This window comes from Oryctolagus cuniculus, chromosome 2 (genome assembly GCF_964237555.1).
Source record: "Oryctolagus cuniculus chromosome 2, mOryCun1.1, whole genome shotgun sequence".
NCBI classification, from domain to species: Eukaryota; Metazoa; Chordata; class Mammalia; order Lagomorpha; family Leporidae; genus Oryctolagus; species Oryctolagus cuniculus.
The window spans coordinates 144,543,758-144,565,898 of record NC_091433.1 but is presented as its reverse complement, the minus strand read 5'-3'; the positions used below and the strand labels follow the sequence as shown (position 1 = coordinate 144,565,898).

General features: G+C 38.2%; 1 protein-coding gene across 13 annotated transcripts in view; it reads left to right on the top strand.

The window, feature by feature from the left end:
- Positions 1-22,141, top strand: part of VRK2 (VRK serine/threonine kinase 2) — a 119,826-nt gene that overhangs the window by 21,653 nt on the left and 76,032 nt on the right. For all 13 annotated transcript variants that reach the window (XM_008254375.4, XM_070069699.1, XM_008254373.4 and 10 more), the window contains 5 exons: positions 15,711-15,760; positions 16,441-16,510; positions 18,362-18,449; positions 20,329-20,434; positions 21,597-21,689. In XM_008254375.4, the coding sequence (XP_008252597.1) occupies positions 15,711-15,760; positions 16,441-16,510; positions 18,362-18,449; positions 20,329-20,434; positions 21,597-21,689 (407 nt within the window). The remainder of the gene's footprint in view (positions 1-15,710; positions 15,761-16,440; positions 16,511-18,361; positions 18,450-20,328; positions 20,435-21,596; positions 21,690-22,141) is intronic.

Sequence of the window (22,141 nt, the reverse complement as noted above, 5' to 3'; positions counted from 1 at the left end):
ATTATTTATTATTCATTATTTCTTTTTCATTATTTCATTTAAATAATCATAACCCACATTTAAAGTGACTTTGAACATTTTTGTATTAGTGTCTATTATATTTGTAACTTTTCTATTTTATTATGCCTGTTCTTTTTAACTTTTCCTCCTTTGCCTTCTCTGAACTTGATTGAGCATTTTCTCTCCTCTCTTGGTATATGAATTAGGCTTCTTTCAGTCTTCTACATTTGTAGCATTCATTTATACAACTAGCAAAGTCTACTTTCAAACCACATTATTTTACTTCACAGCAATGGCAGGTGGCTGCTAACCGTTTTTCTGTCCTGTCCCTCGATATAGCTCATTTCACTTGTCCATAAGCTATAGTCACCCACCACGGTGCTGATATTTTTCATCTCTAACACAGTCATTTATTTATGTTGACCTTAGAATGCATTGCCTGTATTATTTTTCTTCTCTCAGGAAGAACTTTGAACGTTTCTTTGAAGGTGGTCAGCTGTTGGTGTGGTGGTAAAATACAGGAGGATGGGAAGCATTTTATAATGCTCTGATTAGATTTGCCTTTTGGTGGGTCTGTGCCCTAGAGATGTGACCTGCATTGGTGTTTCTCAGTTTCCTCTCTATCCTACTTAGCTGAGATAGGAAGACTAGAGGTGGCTGGAGTTGGTTTTTTCCCTTCTATCCCTATCATGTTGTTTGAGTTCTGGCAATGTGGATTCTCTTTCCTGTGCTGGAAGGAGGAAGGGGTTTTCCCCTGATCTTCACTGTTAGAACCTGGTGGGGCTCTGGGAAGGAAACGTCTGCCACTGTGAACTGATTCTGTTCACTTGTGTTTCCCGCTGCTGAGCATTGAGTTGTCCTGTAACCTCAGTTCTCTGATGGGTCCAAGAAGTGCAGTTGACTTTAAGTTTGCTCAGTTTTTATTTCTTGTGAGGACAGAAGGACGGACCACCAGGCTCTTAACTTGTGTTAGAGTGGAAACCTCCATTTACCTTTTAAGGTCCTTCAAATAGCTGCCCTATTCTTTTTGCTCAGATTTTAAAACTTTTGAAAACTTTTTATTTACTTGAGAGAAAGAGAAGGGGGAGGAGAGGAGAGACAGAGGAGAGATAGGGGAGAGAGGAGAGAGAGGGAAGAGAATGGAACAGAGAACACTCCCATTCTCCCATTCTATGGTATACTCCCCAAATACCCGCAATAGTCAGGACTGGATCAGGCTGAAGCCATTCAATCCAGGTCTACCCTGAGGATGATAGGGACCAAAGACCTTGAGCTATCTATCACCTGTTCCCTTCCAGAGTGCCCATTAGCAGGAAGCTATAACTGGGAGCAGGGATGGGGCTAGAAGCCAGGCACTCTCATATGGAATGCAGGCGTTCCATAGCTACTTTCCTTGAGAAAGATAAAGTTGAGTATTCCTATTCTATCTTATATGTATTTCTTAATACTGATTTGACTTTTAATATTTCTATTCATAATTTTTAAAAATATTTAGTACATTATATATTCTAGGAAATTGTGATTCTTCTTCACTTTTAAGTTTATTGATGGTAATGTGTATAGTGTTAGCATATCTTTTTCAAAATCTTTCCTGGATTGATGGGGCTTTACTCCATTTCCTGTTCTTGAAAAATTTTGCCAAAAATGATTATTTACTTATTTTATTTTTTTAAACTTTTTTTTCAAGATTTATTTATTTGTTTGAAAGTCAGAGTCACAAAGAGAAGGAGAAACAGAAAGAAATCTTGCATCCACTGGTTCAGTCCCAAGATGGCCACAACAGCCAGTGCTGTCTTAGGCTGAAACCAGGAGCCAAGAGCTTCATCCAGTCTCCCACGTGAGTTCAGGGGCCCAAACACTTGGGCTTTCTTCCACCTCTTTCCCAGGCCACTAGCAGAGAATGGAAATGGAGCAACTGATGCCTATATGGGATGCTGGGGTTATAGGCAGTGCCTTTATCGCCTCTTCTACAGTGCTGGCCCCTACTTTCTTTACTTTTTATTTTGTAACTTTTAAATTTCAAATTTATAAACAACAGACAAGAAGAGAATTCCCGGATAATATTCACTCTACTTCCTCAAATGCTAGGAGCTTACAAAGCCGTAGTATATCACATAATTGTCAACACCAAGAAACTGATACAATGCTAATAACTCATTTACAGACCTAATTAAAGTTTTGCCAATTGTCCCACTAATGTTGGGACAACATTAATTTTGGCCCAAAATCCAGAACACACAATATGTATAGTTGTATCTCTTTACTTTTTTTTCTGCTCTAAGATTTTATTTATGTTAATTCAGAAGGTAGAACAACAGGAAGAGAAAGAGACAGACAGACAGATGGATAGACTGAGGAGGAGGGAGACAGGGAGAGAGACAGATCTTCCATTAGCTCATTCACTCCCTGAATGCCCACAACAGCCATGGCTGGACTAGGCTGAAGCCAGGAGCTGGGTACTCCATCCAAGTCTCCTGTGTGGGGAGAAGGGACCCAAGTATTTTAGCCATCATTTTTTGCCTCCCAAGGTGCCTATTAGCAATAACTAGTATTAGAAACAAAGGTAGGGCTTGATTCCAGGCCTTGTTAATGGAATGCAGGTTTCCCAAGCAGTGGTTTAATAATCCACTTCATGGGGCCATCACTGTGGCGCAGCAGGTTAACGCCCTGGCCTGAAGTGCCGGCATCCCATAAGGGCCCCGATTTGAGACCTGGCTGCTCCACTTCCGATCCAGTTCTCTGCTATGGCCTGGGAAAGCAGTAGAAGATGGCCCAGGTCCTTTGGCCCCTGCACCCGTGTGGAGGACCTGGAAAAAGCTCCTGGCTTCAGATCGGCATATCTCCGGCCATTGTGTCCAATTGGGGAGTGAACCATTGGATGGAAGACCCCTTTCTCCCCCTGCCTATCCTCTCTGTAATTCTGACTTTCAAATAAATAAATAAATCTTTAAAAAATTAATAATCCACTTCATGACAATCTCCATCACCAGGATATTTATTGAAATAATTGCTTCGGCTATCTTAGTGTAAGTAGAGTTTGAATCCAGAGCATAAATACAAGTGTATTTCAAAAAGTTTGTTGAAAATGGAATTAAAAGATAAGTTTATTTTGGCTCCAAAATATTGAAATCCAAGCATAGTTTTTTTGTGTGTGTGCATTTTGCCATAAACTTCTTAAGAATCCATCATATTGGTTAGGGCCTAAAACACCTTTTCAGTTAATTAAGTACTTATATGCCCACACCAGTCACTGGGTCTTAATTGATTCTAGTCCTTTTTATTCTCAGGATATTTTCCCCCCAATCCTAGATTAACTAAAAAGTCCTATTCGAAGAATTCTTGCCCTCTACTTCTGGGGAGGTGAATTATTCTTCTGTCTCTTAGAGGGAATGAGACTGGGGTACAAAGAAGCCTTACCTTTAATGGTCTCCCCCATTTCCCCACCCATTTTGAGAATTTTTAAAAACACATTTAAAAAAAGATTTATTTATTTATTTGAAAGGCAGAGTTACAGAGAGGCAGAGAGAGAGTGAGTGAGCGAGCGAGCGAGCGAGCTTCCATCAGCTGGTTCACTCCCCAAATGGCCACAATGGCCAGGGCTGGACCAGGCTGAAGCCAGGAGCCAGGAGCTTCTTCTGAGTCTCCCACATGGGTGACAGGAGCCCAAGCACTTGGGCCATCTTCTGCTGCTTTGCAAAGCAGGTCAGCAGGGAGCTAGATCTGAAGTGAGGCAAGCTGGGGCTTGAACAGGCACTATTATGGGATGCTGGTGTTACAGGCAGTGGCTTAACCTGCTGAGCTACAATGCCTGCCTTCCTTGCTAATTGAATTTCAACTAGAAGATAAGCTGTCTCATCTCTCTCATTTATTCAGTTATTTATGTCAGTGTGTACAATGGATATTTACTTTCCCTTGGGTTATAATTCTTTACTGTCTTTAATAATTTTATTATTTAAGCTGCTAGTCTCAGCATTTTCTCTGTCTCAGCCCTGGAATCAGTCATTTCCCAAAGCAGTTCTGGTTCCTTTTATTGGCAGTGGTATTTAGAAACCACAGTATGGGTGCTAGGAATATTCATTTCTATTGGGAGATTATTCCTTTAGGCCTTTTCAGCTTTTTGTTTTTGAATACATTAACTTCTGTTAATGTCTTTGGTTTTGTAAGTTATTAAGTTGAACATTCTCATTTTTCAGTTTTCTTAAAACCATTCTATGTTTCTGAGTATCACTTTTGTGCATCAATTTATACATCAAATATTTAATAAATTCCTTTCTAGACCCTTTCTAAGGGCTTGGGAGACATCTGAATGATGCGCATTTCAACTTCATCGTAATTAGTCTTGATACATTTTCACTGTTATATTCTATGTTTTTAAATTTCTACTTATTTATTTGAGAGAAACACACGCAGTGGGGTGGGATCATGAGGGTGGAGAGAGGGAAAGAGAGGGAGAGCAGGAGAACAGTCAGATCTGCTAGTTCACTCCCCACATTCCCAGAGTGTCAAGAATAGGCTGGGGCTAAACCCTGGAGTGGAAATGCAATCCAGGTTTCCCACATAGATGGCAGAAACAATAACTTGAGCCTGGAATCCAACCCTAGTTCTATAACATGCTGACATCTTAACCACAGGGCTAAATGTGTGTTATGATTCTTGTATGTTTTCTAATTTCTGTTGTAATTTTTTGCCTAGAGATCATTATTGTGATTAGAAAACATGCCCTTATTAGTAGTAGTCATTCATTGATATTTTTTGATACTTGCTTCCTGGGTAAAAATATGGATAGTTTTAAAAAATATGTTGATTTGAAAAGAATGTATGGGGGTTGGCGCTGTAGCACAGTGGGTTAACGCCCTGGCCTGAAGTGCCAGCATCCCATATGGGCACCAGTTCAAGACCTGGCTGCTCTACTTCCAGTCCAGCTCTCTGCTATGGCATGGGAAATCAGTGGAAGATGGCCCAAGTTCTGGGCCCCTGCACCCACATGGGAGACCCGGAAGAAGCTCCTGGATCCTAGCTTTGGATCAGCGAAGCTCCAGCCGTTGCATCCAATTGGGGAGTGAACCACTGGATGGAAGACCTCTCTCTGTAACTCTGACTTTCAAATAAATAAATCTTAAAAAAAAAAAGAATGTATATATTGTATTTGTTAAGATATTTAGTTTGGCCTAGAGAGAAAAATGGTTAATTGCATTGTTTCAATCTGATTTTTGTCTCTTTTTCCTATAAGATTTATTTGAAAGGCAGAGTTGCAGAGAGAGAGGGAGAAAGGTCTTCCATCCACTGGTTTACTTCCCAAATGGCTGCAGTGGCTGGAGGTGAGCTGATCAGGAGCCAGGAGTTTCTTCTGAATCTTCCATGTGGGTGGCCCAAAAACTTGGGTCATCCTCCATTGCTTTCACAGGCCAAAGCAGAGAGCTAGATCAGAAGTGGAACAGCTTGGACTTGAACTGGCACCCAAATGGAATGCTGGCACTGTAGGCAGGCAGCGGCTTTACCCGCTACACCACAGTGCTAGGCCCCACCTATGCATTCTAATGTTGCATTAAAAGCTTCCACTATTTTCTCTACGTCATTTTTTCCATGTAACTTGCTTCATTTTTTAATTTATGTTGTTTGAAGCTACATTGTTACATGCTTTCAAGTTCATAATTCTCTTTCTATTGTATCAATCCTTTATGATTAAGTTGGACTAACTTATCTAAAAATTATTTCTAAGATTTATTTAATTTCAATAATGCACGAGTTTTCAGCCACTTTGATTTTATTAATTTTCTATCTTTTTACTGTATGTTTCTGCATTCACTGAGTTTTAGGTGTGTCTCTGTATTGTCTTTCTATGAGTCTGCTTTGTGGACTGCTTCCCATGTTGGAGTGTTCATACCTTTTTAAATCTATTATTATTACCAAACACTTAAACCTATCTATATGATCACTTTAACACTTAATCCTTTCTATATGGTCATTTTAGTACTTAATCCTATTCCTATAATCACTTCAACACTTAAAAAATGCCTTTTTTTCCCCCACCCTGCTTATGAGGATTTGGGGTCCCATGGCCAGTTATTAAACTGTACCCTTAGAAGTACGTCCATAGGAATATATGCAGAACTGTACAGCTTCATACATTTTGTAATTTCTACTTTAGGAACATGGTGATTGTTTCCACCATGCCCACCATCCCACATATGCTCCCACTCCCCTTCCTCCTCTCTCTCTCATTCCCACTCTTATTTTTTACTAAGTTCTATTTTTAATTAACTTTATACACATGTGATTAATTATGTTAACTAAAGAGTATAACAAATAGTATAGAAAAAAACAAAAAACTCTTCCTCAACAGTCAAGACAGGACTGTTCCGAGTCACTGCTTCTCAAAGTGTCAGTTTCACTTCTACAGATTGCCTTTTTACCTGGTCTATTAGTTATCACAGGTCAGGGAGAACATATTGTTTTTGTCCCGTTGGAAATGGCTTATTTCACTGAGTATGATGTTTTCCAGTTCCATCCATTTTGTTGCAAATGACCATATTTTTTTTTTTTTTTACCACTTTGTAGTATTCCATGGTGTACATATCCCATAATTTCTTGATCCAGTCCTCAGTTGACGGGCATTTGGGTTGATTCCATGTGTTAGCTGTTGTGAATTGAGCTGCAATAAACATTGGGGTACAGATAACTCTTTCATATGCTGATTTCATTTCCCTTGGGTAAATTCCCAGGAGTGAGATGGTCAGGTCATATGGTACATTCTGTATTCAGATTTCTAAGGTATCTCCATACTGTCTTCCATAGTGGCTTTACCAGTTTACATTCCCACCAGCAGTGGATTAGGGTACATTTTTCCCCATATCCTGCCAAAATCTGTTGTTGATTTTTGTACGAGAGCCATTCAGACTGGGGTTAGGTGAACTCATTGTGGCTTTGATTTGCATTTCTCTGATGGCTAGTGATCCTGAGCATTTTTTCCTGTATCTGTGGGCTATTTGGATTTCCTCTTTGAAAATGTCTGTTTAATTTAGGCAGGCATGGAAAGCCAAGACACTCTGGCAAAAAAAAAAAAAAAAAAAAACAAAAAAAAACAAAAAAAAACAAAAAAAAAACACCTAAATGAAAGATCTCTGCGAGTGAGATCCCAGTAGAAAGAACAAGTCATCAAAGGAGGAGGTACATTTCTCTGAAGGGAGGAAGCTTCCACTTTGACTATGACATTGTCTAAGTAAGATCGAAGATGGCGAACTCAAGCCTTCCATAGCCTTGGCAACTCATGGCTAGAGCCTAGGGAGATTACCGACGCCTTAAACAAGAGTGTCAATTTGTTAAGTCAACAACAGGAGTCACTGTGTACTTACTCCTCATGTGGGATCTCTGTCCTTCATGTTTGTCCAATGTGAGTTAATGCTATAACTAGTACTGAAACAGTATTTTACACTTTATGTTCTGTGTGGGTGCAAACTGATGAAATCTTTACTTAATATATACTAAATTGATCTTCTGTATATAAAGATAATTGAAAATGAATTTTGATGTGAATGGAATGGGAGAGGGAGCGGGAGATGGGAGGGTTGTGAGTGAGAAGGAAGTTGTGGGGGAAAAAGCCATTGTAATCCATAAACTGTACTTTGGAAATTTATATTTATCAAATAAAAGTTAAAAAAAATGTCTGTTTAAGTCTTTTGCCCATTTCTTAATTGAGTTGCTTGTTTTGTTGTTGAGTTTCACTCTTTTTATATATTCTGATTATTAATCCTTTATCAGTTGTATAGTTTGTGAATAATTTCTCGCATTGTGTCAATTGTGTCAGTTGCCTCTTCACTTTACTGAGTGCTTCTCTTGAAGTACAGAAGCTTCTGAATTTGATGTAATTTCATTTGTGAATTTTGGCTTTGACTGCCTGTGCCTCTGGGGTCTTTTCTAAAAACTCTGCCTGTGCCAATGTCTTGCAGAGTTTCTCCAACGTTCTCTAATAATTTGATGATATTGGGCCATAGATTTAGCTCTTTAATCAATTTTGAGTGGATTTTTGTATAAGGTGTAAGGTAGGGATCTTGCTTCATATTTCTGCATGTGGAGATCCAATTTTCCCAGCATCATTTTGTGAAGAGACTGTCCTTGCTCTGGGGGTTGATTTTAGCTCCTTTTTCAAAGATAATTTGGTTGTAAATGCTTGGGTTGATTTCTGATGTTTCTGTTTTGTTCCATTGATCTGTCCGTCTGTTACTGTACCAACACTAGGCTGTTTTGATTACAACTGCCCTATAGTATGTCTTAAAATCTGGTATTGTGATGTCTTAAAATCTGTTATTGTGATGCCTCGAGCTTTGTTTTGTTGTATAGGATTGCTTTAACTGCTCGGGGTCTCCTGTGTTTCCTATGTATTTCAGCATCATTTTTTCTATATCTGAGAAGAATGTCCTTGGTGTTTTGATTGGTATCACATCAAATCTGTAGATTGCTTTCAGTAGTGTGGACATTTCCATGATCTTGATTTTTTCTAATCCACGAACGTGCAAGATTTTTTCATTTTTTTGTATCTTCTATTTCTTTCTTTAATGGTTTATAATTCTCATAAAGATTTTTGACATCCTTGGTTAAATTTATTCCAAAGTATTTTTTTTTTTTGTAGATATTGTGAATGGGATTGATCTTAGAAGTTCCTTCTCAGCCATGGCATTGTCTGTATATGCAAAGGCTGTTGAGTTTTGTGTGTTGATTTTATATCCTGCTACGTTACCAAACTCTTCTATGAGTTCCAGTAGTCTCTTAGTGGAGTCTTTTGAATCCTCTATATATAGGATCATGTTATCTGCAAATAGGGATAGTTTGACTTCTTCTTTCTCAATTTGTATCTCTTTGATTTCTTTTTCTTGCCTAATGGCTCTGGCTAATACTCCCAGGTCTGTATTGAATAGCGATGGTGAGAGTGGGCATCCTTGTCTAGTCCTGGATCTCAGTGGGAATGCTTCTAGCTTTTCCCCATTCAATAGGATGCTGGCTGTTGGTTTATCATAAATTGCCTTGACTATTTTGAGGAATATTCCTTCAAACCCAATTTGCTTAGAGCTATCATCATGAAAGGGTGTTGTATTTTATCCTATGTTTTCTCTGCATCTATTGAGATAATCATATGGTTTTTGTTCTTCAGTGTGTTAATATGATGTATCACATTGATTGATTTGCAGATATTGAACCATCCTTTCATACCAGGAATAATCCCACTTGGTCCAGGTGAAATCTTTCTGATGTGTTGTTGGACTCTAATTATAGGCTAGTATTTTGTTGTGGATTTTTGTGACTATGTTCATCAGGGAAATTGGCTGTAATTCTCTTTCTCTGTTGCATATTTTTCAGGTTTAGGAATTAAGGTGATGCTGGTTTCATAGAATTTGATAGAATGCCTTCCTATTCAATTGTTTTGAATAGCTTGAGAAGAATTGGAATGAGTTCTTTAAATGTCTGGTAGAATTCAGCAGTCAAGCTGGCTGGTCTGGGCTTTTCTTTGTTGAGAGGGTCTTTATTACTGATTCAATTTCTGTTTTGGTTATAGATCTGTTTAGGTTTTCTATGTTTTCATGGCTCAATTTATGTAGATTGTATGTGTCCAGGAATCTGTCCATTTCTTCTAGGTTTCCTGTTTGTTGGCATACAATTCTTTGTAATGATTTCTGATGATTTTTTAATTTCTGTGTGGTCTGTTTTTACATTTCCTTTTGCATCTCAGCTTTTATTGATTTGGGTTCTCCCTCTTTTTGGTTAGGTGTGACAATGGTGTATCAGTTTTGTTTATTTTTTCAAAAAATCAGCTTTTGATTTCACTGATTTTTTTTGTATTGTTTGTTTTCAATTTTGTTAATTTTTAATATTATTTATTTCTTCCTCCTGGTTTTGGGTTTGGTTTGTTGTTGATATTCTAGGTCCTTGAGATGCATTGATAGCTCATTTGTTTGGTGCCTTTCCAGTTTGTTCATGTAGGCACTATGCTGTGAACTTCCCTCTTAACACTGCTTTTGCTATATCCTATAGATTTTGCTGTGACATATTGTCATCTTCATTTGCTTCCAGAAATTTTTTTGATTTCTTTTTTGTTTTCTCCTTTGACCCATTGTTCATTCAAGAGCATGCTGTTCAGTCTCCATGTGTTTACATATATCCTGGAGTTGTTGATTTCTAGCTTTATACCATTGTGGTCAGAGAAGGTGCATGGAATGATTTCTGATTTTTTGAATTTGATGAGAATTGCTTTGTGGACTAGCATATGATCTATTCTAGAAAAAGTTCCATGCACTGATGGGAAGAATGTGTCTCTGCCACTGTGGGATGAAAGGTTCTGTAGATACTCATTAGGTCCATTTGGCCTATAGTGTCGATTAACTCTGCTGTTTCTTTGGTGTTTTTCTGTCTGGTTGATCTGTCCATTGCTGAGAGTAGGATATTGAAGTCCCCTGTTACTATTGTATTGGCGTCTGTGTCTCCCTTTAGGTTTATTAACAATTGTATTAATTAACCAGACACCCTGTAATTGGGTGCATATACGTTTATTGTAAATCACATCTTCCTGCTGCATTGATCCCTTCATCGTACATAGTGTCCTTTGTCTCTTAACAGTTATGTTAAAAAGTCCATTTTGTCTGACATTAGGATGGCAACACCAGCTCTTTTTTGGTTTCTGTTAACATGGACTATCTTTTTTCCAACCTTTTGCTTTTCAGTCTGCATGCATCTTTGCTAGTGAGATGTGTTTCTTGTAAGCAGCAAATAGATGGGTCTTGTTTTTCAATCAATTAAGCCAATCTAGATCTTTTAACTGGAGAATTGAGGCTATTTAAATTCAGGATGACTATTGATAAGTAATGAGTTGGCCCTACCATTTTTCTATAATTATTCCTGTGGTTTATTTTGGATTTCTTTTGTTTTTATTGGTGGTTTTTCTGCCTTCTCATTCTTTCATAATGGCGTCTATCTTTCTGTTGTGTAACACATCCTTAAGCATCTTCTGTATGGCTAGATTACTGTTTAAATTCTTTCAATTTCTGTTTTTATGAAATGTCTTTATTTCACCTTCACTCATAAATGCAGGCTTTATGGTGTACAGTATTCATGGTTAACAGTTTTTTTCTTTTGAGGCTTGGACGATATCTCACCATTCCCTTCTAGCCTGTAGGGTTTCTGTTGAAGTCAGCTGTGAGTCTAATTGGCAATCCTCTGAAAGTGATCTGGTGTTTCTCTAGTGCCCAATTTAGAATCTTTTCTTATGTTTTACTGTGGAGAGTTTATATGTTGTGGTAAGAGCTCTTCTAGTCATGTCTGGTAAGAGTTCTATGTTCTTCTATTTGAACATTTCTTTCTTTCTCCAAATTGGGAAGTTTTCTGCAATTGTTTCACTTAAAAGGTTTCCTATTCCCTCTTAAAATAACTTATTTATTTATTTGAAAGTCAGAGTTACACAGAGAGAGGAGAGGCAGAGAGAGAGAGAGAGGTCTTCTGTCCACTGGTTCACTCCACAATCGACCGCAACAGCCGGAGCTGTGCTGATCTGAAGCCAGGAGCCAGGAGCTTCCTCCGGGTCACCCATGCCAGTGCAGGGGCCCAAGGACTTGGGCCATCTTCTACTGCTTTCCCAGGCCATAGCAGAGAGCTGGATCAGAAGTGGAGCAGCCGGGTCTCAAACTGGCGCCCATATGGGATGCCAGCGCTTCAGGTCAGGGCATTAACCCACTGCACCACAGCCCCAGCCGCCATCTATTCCCTTCTCTCTTTCCACTCCTTCAGGCACTCCCAAGACTCGTAAGTTTGGTCATTTGATAGTATCCCATAAGTCTCTAACACTGTTTTTAAGTTTTATGTTTTCTTCTTGTTCTTTTTTTTTTTTTTTTTTTTTGGTCTTACTGTAAGATTTCAAAAGATTTGTCTTCTTGTTGTCTTCTAGTTTAGATATTCTTTCTTCTGCCTCATCAAGTCTGCTGTGAAGACTTTCCAATGGGGCCAGCACTGTGGTGTAGCAGATAAAGCCACTGCCTGCAGTGCCAGTATTCCATATGGGCACCAGTTTGAGACCTGGCTGCTTCACTTGTGATCCAGCTCTCTGATATGGCCTGGGAAAGCAGGGGAAGATGGTCTAAGTGGTTGGGCCTCTACACCTGTGTGGGAGACTTGGAGGAAGTTCCTGGTTCCTGGCTTTGGATCGGCATGTTTCTGGCTGTTGCAGCCAAATGGGGAGTGAACCATTGGATAGAAGACCTCTCTCTCTCTCTCTTTCTCTCCCCTTCTCCTGTGTAACTCTGACCTTCAAATAAATAAATCTTTTTTTTTAAAGACTTTCTACTGTGTTTTTTAAATTTGATGCATTTAATTCTTCATTTCTAAAATTTCATTTTGTTTTCTCTTTATATTCTCAATTTCTTGGGGAAAATTTTCATTCATGTCTTATATAGTTTTCTTTAGTTTGGATTTGCTTTTGATTTTTTTGAATAATCCTGTGATTAATCTTCTAAATTCCATTTCTGGCATTTCCTTGATCTCTTCGTCTTCGCATTCTAATATTGAAATGTTGTTCTGTTCCTCTGAGTGGTTTGTAGTGACTTTCTTATTCTTGTTATTTGCATTCTGGTTCTTATTTTTTGTCATTTTGGGGGCGAGTTTTTAATTTTTTTTCTTCTGTAGACATCTATTTTTGGGGCTACGCTTCTGCGGCTTCCTGGAACTAATATCTGCCCTTTCAGTGAACACCAGGAGATGTTTAGTGGGTGTAGCCTGGGGTCTCTGGTCAATGCTCCAGGGCAGGGCGAGTTCCCAGCTGTGCCCTTTAGCTTTTCACGTAGCCACCTTGGGCCCAAGGTCTCAGCACCTCAGGTTCCCCCAGACGCTGCTGGCGTGGGCGCCACTTAGTTTATTGTGGTATTTGCTCTGCCCCTTCCCAGTCAATCTCTGAGACAGTGCGGGCTGTGGTACATTACCTTCGTTCCTAGTTCTGGAAAACACACAACAGTCACTGGCTTAATGCCTGCTCCCCGGTGCTGCCTTCAGGCACCCCGTCTGGGTGAGCTGATATGTGTGCACCTGCGGACTCCCCTGGTTGTAGTCCTGATTTAAAATTGTTCCCAGTCTCTCAGCTGGATTGCCGGTTTTGTTTTGAAGAGATTGGTTTAAATCAGTCGTCTCTCTCCACTTCCACTTGGACCTCAGGTGACTGCCAGCAACCACTGGTTCCGGGTCGTCACCTGGACTCTGCTATACTCAGGGATTGCTGCCCTCAGTCCTGACCTCTCCACCCCCACCCCCCACCCTGTCCTAGAAATGCCACCAGCTCTGCCTGTCCCAGCTTCGGTTTTCCCAGCTCTTTGGGTGCGTGCAGACACTTACCACGCTGGTTCAAGCTGGCTCCCCTCCTCCCATGGGGCCTTCTCAGTGGTTTTTCCTTCTAATCTCCTCTAGTGTATACCTCCTACGTTTCTCTTCATTGTTCCTCCTAGCCCTGTATAGTGTGCTGCTCCCTAATCTGCCATTTTTCCCAATATTTTTTCTTACCAATGCCAAATCATTGTAGATGACAGTTAATGTGTAATAGCACTGGCAATGTCCATGTCTGAGTTGAGCTTGAAGATAAATATCTCAGATTGAGTTTGACCATGCACAGATAGTGACAACCACATCCTAACTGCTGTGTGGTTAACAGCAGCCAGCAGGTGTCATCAGCTTTAGAATATGTTCAGATTTCAGAGATATTAAAAAATGAAAGAAAATGTGTAGCTAAAATTTGATTTTCAAAGATATTTTATTGTCATATTTGGTATTTTCTGTTCACTCTAACTATTCCTGCTTTCTATTCAATTATTTAGGTTTTCTTTATTTTTTTGTCTACTGGTTTCAAAGTTGTAAAAGTTATTTTTATTTTAACTTACCGTCAATTTTCAGTGTACTCTTCATTTATCCTATAAACTTAAGTAAACAATTTTCTGGACAGTATAAGAACACAACAGCACTTTAACTCTGATCACATTATGCCTATGTTGTACATTATTTTTATCAGTCTTCAGTCAGCCTTATCCTAAATTGCAGTCTTGATTTTCTGTATGAGTATTTGAAGAATGTTTGATGTCTTCAGCAGACTGCAGAGGCAGATACCATGTCTGTTTTGTTGTCATCATTTAATTGCACTAACTAGAATGGGATTTGGAAAATAAACAATGTATTCATTTCAATAACTAGCTGATTGATGAGTCTACCATAAAGAGACCTTCATGGTAACTAGAACAAATATTTGGTCAAATAAAACATCCATCTCTAAGGGCTTTGTAGTCAATTGACCTTGAAATATAATGTGACTTGGAAGTTTATAGAGACTATTGTGTAGCTATCAAGTGACAAGTGTGGCAATGTTGCAGGTGTATGTCTCAGAGGGTTGTGTTCATGTGAAATTCTGTAAAAAGAAGATTCAGATTATAAAGTAGTATATACATTTAAACTTATTTTAATAATTTAGATAATGTGGAAGGATTGATTTGTTCTAAATCTGGACTCCATTTTTTTTAAAGATTTATTTATACATTTGAAAGACAGAGTTAGGGAGGAGAAAGAGGCCTTCCATCTGCTGGTTCACTCCCCAAATGGCCACAATGGCTGGAGCTGGGCTGATCTGAAGATAGGGTCCAGGAGATCCTTCCAGGTCTCCCATGAGAGTGCAGGGGGCCAAGTACTTGGGGAATCTTCCCCTGCTTTCCCAGGCATGTTAGCAGGGAGCTGGATTGGAAGTGGAGCAGCCAGGACTTGAACCGGCACCCTTATGATATGGCCTATAGCACTAGCCCCTGAGATACATATTCTTTAATGTAGGAATAATTTACAACTAGTTTCAGAAAATGATTTTTTTTTTTTTTTTTGACAGGCAGAGTGGACAGTGAGAGAGAGAGAGACAGAGAGAAAGGTCTTCCTTTGCCGTTGGTTCACCCTCCAATGGCCGCCACGGCCGGCATGCTGCGGCCGGCACACCGCGCTGATCCGAAGGCAGGAGCCAGGTACTTATCCTGGTCTCCCATGGGGTGCAGGGCCCAAGGACTTGGGCCATCCTCCACTGCACTCCCTGGCCACAGCAGAGAGCTGGCCTGGAAGAGGGGCAACCGGGACAGAATCCGGTGCCCCAACCGGGATTAGAACCCAGTGTGCCGGCGCCGCAAGGCGGAGGATTAGCCTAGTGAGCCGCGGCGCCGGCCCAGAAAATGATTTTTAAAGATGTTCTCATTTAATCTTGGTTTATTCTAGATTTTTGTCAAGTAGAAATTGTTTCAAATTTTCTACTTTAAATGAATCAGTTTTCATTTTTGAATTATTGAGGGTTAACAAAATTGAATCAATGCATTTTATTCTGTAACATGCATTGGATTTAATTATGTATATCTAAAAAATATTTTCTTCACTTCAGACTTTTGTGATTAATATTGTTATAATTTGGGAAAGTGTATGGTAAAGAATGTGATTGTGGTATCAGAGATTTGAGTTTCAGGCCATAAACTGTTGCTTCTTAGTGAAAAGGTTTTCAGCTTCTCAAAGTTTACTTGCATTTTGTGTAAAATGGAGGAGATACCACTGTAAGAGGTTGTTGAGAGGTTATATAAACTCATATCTAAAAATGCTTAGCACAGTATCTGTTACATTGTAGGTATTCAGTAATTGAGAGTACTACTATTTTCCAATTGTGTGTTGTTTATTTTTTGCAGCTTTCCCTGCAAATAAGCCAGACAGAGATGCAAGACATGTAATAAAAGTGGTAAGTTTTGCTCTTGAATTTGAATTTCATGTGTACTTGACTGTTTTTCTGTTTTTTTTTTTCTGCTTATTTTAATTTCATCAAATGTTTCTGACTTAAGTTTTGTAATTATTTCTTTATCAAAAAACCTCACATATTTTCCCATGATTACAATGTCAGCACTGGAGAATCTTCATTGTTCTGTATTACTGTCTATCATCCTGAGCTATGCCTCCTTCCCCAGATCCATCTTCACCCAGAAGATAAAACCCTTAAAGACAGCCCTGGTATTTCATTTGTGTATGTATCCTCTGTGCCTTGATTTGTAAATGAAATACAGTAGACACCCATTAGAGGTGTCCTGTGTGAATGAACCACCAGGGTGGTATGCAGTATATCCACTGAGATGTATGTGTTATAATATAGTGTCTGTGTATGTTCATGTGTACAGTTCTCAGTGTTTTCCTGTGGAAGACTGTATAGGTACAGCAGTGCAATATGTTGTTTAAAAATGAGATTCTTCAAAGGTTTTTTTTTTTTTTTTTTTTTGTTACTGGAGATTTTTAGTACAAGTTCGATGCTTGTGTCTTATAAAAATGACTCCAGTACTACTATTTGTGACATATGTGAACTCATATTTTCATAGTTGAAATTCCATCCTTATGAATTTTTCCTAGTAAAATTTTTCTTTTCTTTCAAAGGAATATCAAGAAAATGGCCCATTGTTTTCAGAACTGAAATTTTATCAGAGAGCTGCAAAAGAAGATTATAGTAAGTAAAATTAGCTAAGCAAGTAAGAAATATATGGGTTTACTAAAATGACTGTTGATATTTTGGTCTTTTTTCTGGCCTTCTGGAAATTTTTCAATAAGAAATTTTATTGTAAAGTGATAGAGTTAACTGTTATAATGCAGAAAAGCAAGACAGATGGTATACAAATCTTGATATGGCATACATAATGGGTTATATATTTTAAGTCAAAGTTGTTTCTCCTACTTTACATAAAATGTAGGGTTACTAAGTGTAAAATATAGAAGAAGGAAACTTTTTCTTTTACAGAAAAACATTTGGATAGGAAAAATGTAAGGAAATGACATTAAAATAGTCAGTAGATATATAAACAAAATAAATGATAGTAAAGTATATTAAAATAAGAAGGGAAATGAAACACTAATATATTTAAGAAAATGATGGGAAGTTAAATGTTGGGAAATTAATTGGAGCTGGATAGCACTTAAGAACCACCAGACAGAGGATTTGATTGTGAAATGACTGAGGCGAGAAGAGGAAGAATAAAAGTATTTTATAAATGCTGTCTGGTAAGAAATGGGCTAAGTAAAACAAAAAGGTTGAGCAGAGTAACAACCAGTGTAGCCAGTGTCTTCTGTGTCATGTTTAGGAAAAAGAAAGATGGGTTGGGCCTCAATAATTAACTTTGTTTTCCTTAATAAAGTTTTCTAAATATTTAGGCTGTAGTCTTTACTAACGCTTAAACTATGTCAGAGTGACAAATAGAATCCATTAAACTTGATTGTTTATCAGTAGAGCTGTCGTAAACATTAAACACATATGTTAGAAAAGTGAAAACATGATTGAACTACCTTACTGTTTTAGTGGATTTGAGCTGTTTGTAAACTACCTTCAATCAAGCAGTTTCTTTATCACATAATTTCAGAGTAAGATGATTTTTCTACTCAATTTCTTTCTTTCTTTTTTTTTTTTTTTTTTGACCACCATGGCTTTAGATTTTGAAGTACAGGCAGAAGGGAAGAAAAAGTCAAAAAGCCATCTCTGTTTATTGATCCATTGCTAGGTAACACCTGTTAAACTCTGAAATTTAGTTAGCCTATAATGTAATTTTTTTCATGCTTAGAAACCTTTGTGTATATAATAATATTTTATAAGATTATGACTTCTGCTTTTGTTATTGATATAATTTTAAAGTTTCTATATGTGTTTTTGTGGTATAGTGATAATTTAACTATCAGATAAATATATATTTTTAAATATTATTGCTCTGTCTTTTCACTATTTTTTTAAAGATTTATTTACTTATTTGAAAGTCAGAGTTATAAAGAGAGAGAGAGAGAGAGAGAGGTCTTCCATCCACTGGTTTACTCCCTAATTGGCCGTAATGGCTGGAGTTGTGCCAATCTGAGGCCAAGAGTGAGGAGCTGCTTCTGGGTCTTCCACATGGGTGAAGGGGCCCAAGGACTTGGGCCATCTTGTGCTGCTTTCCCAGGCCATAGCAGAGAGCTGGATTGGAAGTGGAACGGCTGGGACTTGAACTGGCGCCCATATGGGATGCTGGTACTGCAGGCGGCAGCTTTACCCTCTACACCACAGTGCCAGCCCTGATCAATATAATCTTTAAAATGCTTATTTTCTAGGAAGGGCTGATTACTGTTTTAGGTAGCTAAATGAATTTTGGCATGTATGTTGAGGTCTATGATGTCAGGCAGATTTTAGTTTTAATTCCTCATCAGCCACTTCTTAATGAGCAAGTTACTCAGTTTTTTAAGCTATCTTAGCACCTAAAATGAAGAAGTTTTTTGCTACCATGAGGCAAGAATTAACCTTTCTAAATTAAATGAAACTTTTGTTGTCAAATTTTCTTTGCAGTAAAAAAGTGGATAGAACACAAACAACTTGATTATTTAGGAATTCCTCTGTTTTATGGATCTGGTCTTACTGAATTCAATGGAAAAAGGTAAAATGGGGTTATTATAATAATGCCCTATAAATAGTCTATTGCTTTGTAACAACTTATTAAAGATGCAGTTTATGGCAACAGACTTGTAATATCTTAATTTCTGTGGGTCAGGAATCTGCAAGTGGTCAGCGTAGATGATTCTAGCTCAGGATCTCTCACGAGGATGTAGTCAGCCATCAGCCAGGGTACAGTCCTCTCAAGGCTCAACTAGGGAAGGATCTGCTTGTGTTCTTGTTTTCTTTTAAAGATTTATTTTTTATGTATTGGAAACGCAGAGTTACAGAGAGGGAAGAGACAGATATTCAGCCTGCTGATTGACTCCCCAAATGGCTGCACCGGCCAAGGCTGTGCCAGGCTGAAGCCAGGAGTAAGGACTTCTTCTGGATCTTCCATATGGGTGCAGGGGCCCAAGCACTTGAGCCATCTTCTGCTGCCTTCCTAGGTCATTAACAGGCAGCTGGATCAGAAGTAGAGCCGCCTGGTCGCAAACCGGTGCCTACATGGGATGCCGGTGTCACAGGACTCCCCAGCGAGGATCTGCTTTCAAGGCTATTGGCAGGCCCAGGAAGATCTGCTGTGAGATGTACCCCTGTGATTGTTGGCAGGTCTTTACTTTCTGGTAACATGGGTCTCTGTGTAAGCTGCCTGCATGTGAAAAAGAAATGAAAGCTGGCTTCTCCTAGAAAGTTTTTGAAAGGGAGAGAAAGAGTACGCACAATAGAGTGCATCCAAGAAGAAAATCATAGTCTTTCTCTAATTCTACAAATGTCTCATTGGATTTTCAGTATCTTCTTTGATAGAAACAAGTCACTAGGTCCCCCCTTAATGCTTAAGAGAGTAGAATTGTACCCCATCTTTTGAAGCGAGGTTCAAGAGAGAATTCATGGAAATAACCAAATATGGCTAGTCATCACGTATAAATAAGTCATTAATAGTTCTTGAATTAAAAAAATCTTTGTCATTTGCTGAGGACCCATTTTGCAGGGGGTGGAGGATTTTCATTGACATGATTTCATTTTCTGCATTGAATGCTCTTTTAAGATGGGTGATATTTTTATTTCCTAGCTGAGAAAATAGGCTCAGACATGAGTACTGTGTTCAAATAGTCTTTAAAAGCCGTGATAAAAACCAAATGAGCAAGCAGTAATCTTGAAACCAAGTATAGGGTTTTCAGTAGGGGACTGAGTGCCCAAGTCAATCCTGGTTCTTCCATATCCTGTAATATGCAGCTCATTAAAGAAATCAGTTAGAGCTATATCAGCTGGCTTGGAAAGTTTCAGTATGATAGGAAGGAGAGATTACATATGATAAGATCACATTATTGTAAAATCGAAACCCTTAGATGTGTATGTTTGTGTTCGTTACACACAGATACAGAATGGGGAATTATGGTGGGCATGTAGGTGAAGGAAGGAAAAGGAGTAGAGGGTATGAAACAGAAAAGGAAAAAGTGTATCTAAAAAAAGTTTATAAATGTATAAAGAAAATAAATATGATTTCATGAGGCCAAGAAATAAATGCAAATAAAAATTTCTGTGTAGACAATTAGTAATTGTCCAAAGCCATAATGCAAAGGTGATGGGATCAAAATAAATTCAAGACTATCTAAAATGACCATCTCTTTTTCATGATCTAAGCGAGTGTGTATGATTCAGTACCCCATTGTCTTCTAGTAGAATACTAACTGCAGAGTAAGTATTGAATGGTGTCTTCAAAAGAATCCAGGGTGATTACTGTGCTCTCATGCTCAGATGGGTCAGGTTACATCATATTTTGAGAAACTTAGGGTGTTTCTCCTTGTTTTGGATTCATTAACAGACAGTCTCAAGCATTACTGTCTCAGGAAGATCTCTTTTTTGATGTCTCTTTATTTTAGTTACAGGTTTATGGTAATAGAAAGACTCGGTATAGATTTACAGAAGATCTCAGGCCACAGTGGTACTTTTAAAAAGTCAACTGTCCTGCAGCTAGGTATACGAATGGTAAGCAAGAATGATTGTTTTGCATATTCCATTTTTGGATTATTTACCTGTTACACAAATCTTCACCCTTTGTGGAATGATCAGAGAATGAAGGATTATTGCCCTAGAAATGTCAGTTATTGAAAGTAGAGGCTATTTTGGTGAAATTGATAACAGTGGGCTCTGTAAGTGACAGAATGTGCTGTGTTTGGCACTGCGAACTCAATTAGGCATTGGTTCTACAGTCTGATTTTTTTTCCCTTCACAGCTTTGTTTTACATATCAGAACAGGCTTTCATTGCTGTAAGAATAACCTCCCTTTTGTCAGTTATATTTATAATCAAATTATGGCAACATACATTATTTTCTATCCTAAATTTTGTGATGGTATGAGGTACTGTAAAGTTTCTTTATGAGTTTGGGATAGTGGCAATAATTAGTTGTGGCAATGAGTAAATATACTCTGCTAAATAAGAAGCAGTGAAATCCTAATTGCACCCAAACACACATTTGTTTATGCTTCATATTTGTCTTACCTTGTTTGGTTTTGCTTAAGTCTCATTTTTTTCCATTTTAAGTAGAATTAAACTATTCATGCCAGGTTGGAATGTGGCAAATAGAGCTCATTAATTTTCCCATTTATCCCTCCACCCTGCCAGTGAATGGTTATTGAGCATTGGGTGTGTGTAACATGCAAGGATGAAGGGCTTGAATAGTGAAGCTGAGAGTTTTCTGTTATTATACGGAGAAAGATTGCCTTTCCCTATGCTCATAGACATGGTATTTTCTTTAGTCTCCAAAACTTGATGTTTAATTATTGGTTGCGTGAAGAATTGCTGAGTAGGCTGCATGATTATTTCATTGTAGATCTCTGATTTTATGCTGTGCTTTGCTCTTTGCACAGTGTAACCACTGGGCTGTCAGGGACATAGAAGCGTCATGGAATCCTGGTTTCCTTCTGTCAGAGGTTTAATTAAAAACACTCAATATTTGAAGATCATTTCATTCAGCTTTTTTCCAAGGATGAGCTACCAGGAGATACAATATTTTAAAATAAGTGTTATTTGTATAATAAATAACGAATATTTTAAAATCCAGGGATTAAGTATTCAAAATGTTGAAGTTGATCATGAGTTCTAAATAGACAGCAGTGTAACCTTGTATTACCTATTTCTTTTCACAGCTGGATATACTGGAATATATACATGAAAAAGAATATGTTCATGGTGATATAAAAGCAGCAAATCTACTTTTGGGTTACAAAAATCCAGACCGGGTAAATACAGTATATTGAGCTTTTGCTTTCAGTAAGGGTCTTCAAAGTGCCATATGGAGATGTTCAGAAAACAAACTCCTAACACAGAAGAGTTTACAAATGAGGGCTTAACATGATGAATGTTGTAATTTGTCTTACCTTGCTTATCTAATTTAATCCTTGCACTAAACTAATGAGTAATTAGGATAAGGAAGCTGAGAGTCAGAGGGGTTAAATATTATGTTAATGGGCACATAGTAAATAAGTGTCTGAGCAGGAATCAGCATTTCTGATGAAATATAAGAAATCATCAAGATATAGGCGGAGAAATGGATTTATACAGGGGACACAAAAAGCTGTCACAATAGCTCCTATTTTCCTACTACATAGTAAATTAAGTTTTTAACAGAGAAGCAATTCCAGTAGGGCTTTCTGTGGTGACTGGAATATTCTCTGTTTGATTATCCAGAATG